Source organism: Aulostomus chinensis, chromosome 9 (assembly GCF_037954235.1).
Source record: "Aulostomus chinensis isolate RoL2024-O1b breed Wild chromosome 9, RoL_Achi_v1.0, whole genome shotgun sequence".
In the NCBI taxonomy this organism is placed as follows: Eukaryota; Metazoa; Chordata; class Actinopteri; order Syngnathiformes; family Aulostomidae; genus Aulostomus; species Aulostomus chinensis.
The window spans coordinates 29469230-29475673 of record NC_141328.1 but is presented as its reverse complement, the minus strand read 5'-3'; the positions used below and the strand labels follow the sequence as shown (position 1 = coordinate 29475673).

The following is a 6444-nucleotide window of genomic DNA, read 5'->3' as shown; positions in this document are numbered from 1 at the left end:
TGGAGAAGATGTGAATCAAGACAAGATGATGGATGTCACACAGACGGATTCCCTCCTGTGTCTGTCCTTCACCCTCATTTGTTGTTGCTCTCTTTCCTGCTGACGGCTTTGGTTTGGAAAAGGAAAGAAAGGCTTGACGTCAGCTGAGGAGATTCTGCTGTCATCAAGCGTCTGAGGAAAGAGAGAACGGAATATTCAGGCGAAGACAGAAACTCTCAAACTGTCACCTGTTGTCTCAGAGCAGTTTGAGAGTAGCAGGCAGGGCCAGAGGAAGTAGACCGATGGGGGACGTGAGGTTACGTAACAGCTTGTTTTCCAGGGCAGAGTGCACACCTCCTTCTTGGCTGCTCCCTCCCAGTCACCCGCAGGACGCCCAGGAGGAAAGATGCGCTGCTTGCCGGACTTTTCCATGGAGACCTGGACTCTACTAGCGATCGTCTTCACTCTCCTGGCAGTGTAGGTGTCGTTTGTCTCCTAACCAGCAGTTGCTTCCTGCAGGTGAACGAGGGCGGAAGTGATTTGTGTCACTGGTGTTTGGCTGTTTTTTAAAGCGGCTGCCGACGTGGAACAGTCAGTCGGCGTGTCGTCTCACGCCTCCCCCGGAGTGAGGGTCACCTGTCAGCCTCCTGCGGCCGCGGCATGTCGGCAGGCGCCTCACGGGACTTTTGGCTCCCTCAACTTTTATCTGCATTGTGAGAAGAGAAGTTATGAGGCCACGTTCGATACAGAGCACTGATAGGGTGTCTCAGGCTGAGGTTCCAGGTTGCGTAACTGCCTGGAGTTTGCCCTGTGTGTGTGTGTGTGTGTGTGTGTGTGTGTGTTTCCAGACCCTGCGGTGGAGCTACATGTTCTTGACAGATACTCTTAGTGAGTGACATACATTAAAAACAACCAAGAATTTAGTTCCTAATTTTACTTTCAGGGAACATCTCGTGTTTCGTGTTCAAATCGATGAAACATCAAACATCTGTATTCCTGGTTCAGACCAAAGTGACTTTAGTGACTTGTAACGTGTTTCTGTTCCATCAAACCACGGAGCTTCTCGTGAATTTCTTCAATACATTTTTGCTTATTTTTCATATTTTTGCTGACATTGTTGAGAACGTTTTCCTCAGGCGTTGAAAAGTCCTGCCAAAAAAAAATATATACATATATATATATATATATATATATATGATATTCCATGCCTCCGTCTGGTCCCAGCTTGTGCAGATGTTACACAACGTCCTCACAACTGAGGGAAGTGAAATGTGCATCTCTGAGATGACCTGCAACAGAACGGTTATGGAGGCGTCCTCCACGCTGCTGTCTTGGTCTGATAGCAGCGAGCCTTCCACAGGCCAACCAGTCCCTCGTCTGCCTCCTGAACCGTTTCTGATGGCGTCAACAAACCGGCCGACATGATTTAAGGCTTTTATGGCGCTCAAAGTACCAAGTCTAAGAAGCATCATCGTCATCATCAGCAGTCCACCAACGTGCTCCAGCGACACACGTGAGACACATCCAAATCCATGTGGGATGAGTCATCATTCAAGTAAAAGTAGAAATACCAAGTAAAATAGTAGTCCGGTCAAAGTTTCAGTTCCAGTTTGGAATTGAGAGCAATTAGAGACATATTTGATATTGAGTTTATTTAAGTATGAAAACTAAAAGCTCACGTTCTACCTGAACCTGCGTGTCCCACTGCTCGATCGCCATCTGAATCTCCAGCAGGTTTGAAGTCTGACTCTGTACAAAATCCTTTCCTCAGAGTGTCTGACGGGTCCACAGAAATGTAATGGAGTAACATCGGTACTTGAGTAAAGCACAGATACTTCTACTTTCCTCCACCATCCACCGCCGGTGAAGCTGGTGACGCCGCTTCTACGGGAGACGAGTATAAAGAGTCAGAGGTCTGTTAGCTCACCGTGTTTTCCTCCCCAGCTATGGATATGCTCCGTACGGGTTCTTCAAGAAACTGGGCGTCCGGGGGCCCAGACCTTTACCCTTCATTGGCACCTTTCTGGAGTACCGACAGGTGACACGCCTTCCTTGCTTCACCTGATGGACACACTGGGGCGAAGGTTCACGCCTCCCTTACTTACTCACTCTGTGCTCATCTGTTAGGGCGTCCACAAATTTGACACCAAATGTTATCAGAAGTACGGAAAAATATGGGGGTAAGTGTGTGTGTGTGTGTGTGTGTGTGTCTATGTGTATATGTGTGTGTGTGTCTGTGTGTGTGTGTGTATATATGTGTGTATGTGTCTGTATGTGTGTGTGTCTATGTGTGTATATATGTGTGTGGTGTGTGTGTCTATATGTGTATATGTGTGTGTATGTGTGTGTGGTGTGTGTGTGTATGCGTGTGGTGTGTATGCGTGTGTATATGTGTGTGTGGTGTGTGTGTATGCGTGTGGTGTGTGTGTATGCGTGTGGTGTGTATGCGTGTGTATATGTGTGTGTGGTGTGTGTGTATGCGTGTGGTGTGTTTGCGTGTGTGTGTGTGTACTCTAACAGAATCACGACAGTATTTTTGTACTATCAGGAGTTACGATGGCAGGCAGCCGGTTTTGGCCATCATGGACACGGCGCTGATCAAAATGGTCCTGGTGAAGGAGTGTTACTCCATCTTCACCAACAGACGGGTGAGACACCACCAGGTCAAAGGTCAACACCAGGGTTAAAGAACATCATTTACAAAGGTTCCTCTCTTTCAGGACCTGGGCCTCAATGGACCCTTAAGTGACGCAGTGTCAATTGTAGAAGATGATGAGTGGAAGAGGATCCGCAGCGCCCTCTCTCCTTCGTTCACCAGCGGACGACTGAAAGAGGTGCACAGGTCTTCTCAGAGTCACGCACGGCTCGCTGCGATACTGACGGACATTGAGGAAATGTTTACCAGTGCCATGTGCTTTTGGGCAGATGTACACGATAATGTTGCAGCACTCAAGTAATCTCATCAAGAGGCTTGGCAAGAAACTGGAAGAGGACGAGGTCATCGAGGTTAAAGAGTGAGTGCCGACTCGCCTCCGTCCATCTTTTCATGAGGCTCCTCTTCTCTTTTTACTGTTTTTTTATTTTAGTCTTTTGATGTCATCAAGACATCATATTATCATTCTTATGCCGACATTTCTAAGCTGTGGGTCTTTTATCTTCTCCTGTAATCTGTCTCTGAACTGTCTCGTGTGAGTCTCCTGCTTTGTCTTTGTCGTGTTGTGTGATGATGAGACGAACCGTTGTTGCGGGGATCCTTGTGTGTTTCAGGGTGTTTGGACCCTTCAGCATGGACGTGGTGACCAGCACGGCCTTCAGTGTGGACATTGATTCCATCAACAATCCCTCTGATCCCTTCGTGTCAAACATTAAGAGAATGGTCAAGTTCAACTTCATGCACCCACTCCTGGTGCTCACAGGTGCGTCACGCTTCCTGCTGTTACAGGATGGCCAGTTTGTTCTTGTTAACTCGGATTTGACTTCAAGTTTTCATTTGTTTGTTTCAGTTCTTTTTCCATTCCTGAGGCCCATTTTTGAGAAGATGGACTTCTCGTTCTTCCCCACTGAAGTTACAACTTTCTTCTACAACTTTCTAAAGATGATCAAATCAGAACGGAACAGAAATGACCACAAAGTAATTTAGTGAAGTAACAATAACTCTGGTGGTCACTGACCATTTTTTAAATCATTTGGGGCCCTATTTAAGTGTGGCGCGGCGTGATCTGGCGGAGGTGTGTTTCTCCAGCGCTCAGCTGAGGTGAAGTGTGAGCGTCACTGAAACAGCGTCACTCCCAGTCCTGGATCAACCAGGGCTTCAGAGGAAATGACACCAGCCTTTCTGAGTGCTTGAGTGATGTCACACCTGAAACACACCTGTGAATACTCAGGTGTCTGATCACGGCCTCTTAGCGCTGCATGGCACCATCCGCGAACCGCCTAGCGCCATAGAACACTTAAATAGAGCCTTTATGTTCACAGTCTTTCCCTGAAACACAATCCTTGTGTTTTTTCTGGCAGAAGCGAGTTGACTTCCTGCAGCTGATGGTGGACTCTCAGGTGTCAGAGCACAACAAAGAGGACAGCAGCTCCTACAAAGGTAGCGCAACAAAGTTGAATGACCGGAGGGACTTCCTGCAGGAGTGTCTTTGTCCTACTTTCTCTTGTGTGTGTTCAGTCGTGGAGGGTCAAAGTTATCAAATGTGTTTCTTTTCACTCCAGCTGAAAGTTGCGTGTTCTTGAGGTGAGGCTTTGTTCTCTGGTGGTTTAGTAAGAACGTTGAGGCTTACTGTTGGAACTCTTTGTCCGCACGCGAGGCATCCCAGGAAAGACAGAACACCACAACAGCAGCAGGTCATTATACCACACAGTAGCAGTGAAGACACGCACACACGTGCACGCACAGATGCTTATCTGTGTGCCGTGCCTGGCATCTCCTTCCTCTCCTCCTGGACATCAGAAGCTCCTGCTCCAGTCACGCCTGTAGACTTCAACAGGTCAACATCACTCCACAACCGTCCAAAGACAACTTGCTGTCCTACAGTTGGGCACATTGACTCAGCCGGAGCGCGTCCGTGGTAAAAGCCGTGTTGTGTGACATGGCATGTTTGTGTTGCAGGGTTGACCGATCACGAGATCCTTTCTCAGGCCATGATATTCATTTTTGCCGGCTATGAAACCAGCAGCAGCACACTGGGCTTCATCGCTTACAACCTGGCGACCCACCCTCACACCCAGAAGACACTGCAGGGGGAGATTGATGAAACGTTCCCAGACAAGGTACCGCTGGTGTTGCTCCCCCAGGAACTCTTTCTCTGCCAGAAAGTAACTGTACTGCACATCTGTGTAGTGCCGGCCCACCTATGAGGACCTGATGCAGATGGAGTACCTGGACATGGTGGTGAACGAGTCGATGAGGCTCTACCCCATCGGCAACCGCTTAGAGAGGGTTTCCAAGGCGTCTGTGGAGATCAATGGCACCACCATTCCCAAGGGAACCGTCATCATGATCCCAGTTTACACTCTCCACCGTGACCCGGACTTATGGCCTGACCCCGAAGCCTTCAAACCTGAACGGTAGCTGAAGGCACCGTTTCCCAAAGCCTGGACCTAGGCTACTTATCCTAAAACATTTGTTCTGTTCTCTTGTTTTCAGGTTCAGCAAAGAGAACAAGGACAACATCGACCCGTATGCCTTCCTCCCGTTTGGGGCGGGGCCGAGGAACTGCATCGGCATGCGCTTTGCTCTCCTCATGATGAAGTTGGCTCTGGTGGAAATCCTGCAGAACTTCAGCTTCGTGCCCTGCAAGGAGACGGATGTGAGGAGACCTTTTCAGCGTTGGTGAGTTTAACGTCAAAGTGGATTATTTCATTTTTCTGTGGCTTGTTTTTGTTCAAGATTCCAATGGAGCTGGCAGTCGATGGATTTACTACACCCAAGAACCCCATCAGGCTGAAGCTGGAGCCCCGAGCTGCTGCTGAGGACTAGGATGGAGCAGGAAGAGTCGGAGGAGCAGCAGGAGGAGGATGTTTGACCTTCACACTGATGAGTGTGTCTGTACTCAAGTGCACTTACTAATCTTGGAACAAGTACTAGTACTACTAGTCAGAGAGCCTCTGTCTATGGTCAGGGTGCAGAGTGACGAAGTATTTGTACTCATGTACTTGGTTGATTGCTCTGGACTGGAATATTCATATTTTGGGGACTTTGTACTTCCAACATCTCAAAGGAAACATTGCACCTTTTTACTAAAGGATATTTATCACTGTCAAACTTCCACCGTGTCTCTAGTCAAGACTCCAGGACAGCCCTGAGCAAAACCCACAGTACTACGGTTCCTCTGCATGTAGTAGTACCTCCTGTCACAGTACTCTTTGGTGTGTAAGGTTTGTGTCTGGCTCTGCGCCACAGCTCAGCTCCAGTATTCGTTCCACCAGATGGACTCGCCGGGCCGCATTCAGAGGGGCAGCTTTGCGCTCAGTTCTCCTTCTTCCCCCCACACACACGCGTGTTCCTGTCATGACATCGCAGGTGTGTTTCACTTTCCATGTCTTCAATAAAACACTTGTGCTGCTGGTGCTGATGACCCCTCACCTCTCCCTGACTCACCCCACCGCCAGCTACGTTTCAGTGGCGATGCCTACTTTTACTACACATGAACGAGTTGTAGTTTTTACCTCTACGACTGTTCTCCACCTTCGCTGGCAGCTTTCTCCATAAATGAGCTCCACTGCCATGCCACTGAGCCCATGGCATCATGGTGCCGTCACTCCACAGTAAAGAAAATTCTGATGAGCTCATTTTGTTTGAAGCTCGGACTGAAGGCTGATGGCGAAGGTTCGGTGTCACCGGTGAAGAGCTGTGGGTCCCTGTGGTGTCCGGTTCTGCCCTCGCGTGTCAGTGAGCAGCAGGTGGACTGAGCGGTTCTGGTTCATGAAGTCCTCCTCCTCCCACTCACGTCACCCCACCTC

At 48.9% G+C, this 6444-nt stretch overlaps 1 protein-coding gene across 1 annotated transcript; it reads left to right on the top strand.

The window, feature by feature from the left end:
- The first annotated feature begins 301 nt into the window (after positions 1 to 301).
- LOC147256719 (cytochrome P450 3A27-like) lies at positions 302 to 6050 on the top strand. Its single transcript, XM_086214949.1, has 13 exons — positions 302 to 456; positions 1924 to 2017; positions 2107 to 2159; positions 2528 to 2627; positions 2700 to 2813; positions 2905 to 2993; positions 3247 to 3395; positions 3483 to 3610; positions 3994 to 4072; positions 4592 to 4752; positions 4823 to 5049; positions 5129 to 5291; positions 5372 to 6050. The coding sequence occupies exons 1-13, from the start codon at positions 386 to 388 to the stop codon at positions 5459 to 5461; spliced, it is 1518 nt and encodes a 505-aa protein (XP_086071075.1). The 5' UTR covers positions 302 to 385; the 3' UTR covers positions 5462 to 6050.
- Positions 6051 to 6444: the final 394 nt, after the last annotated feature.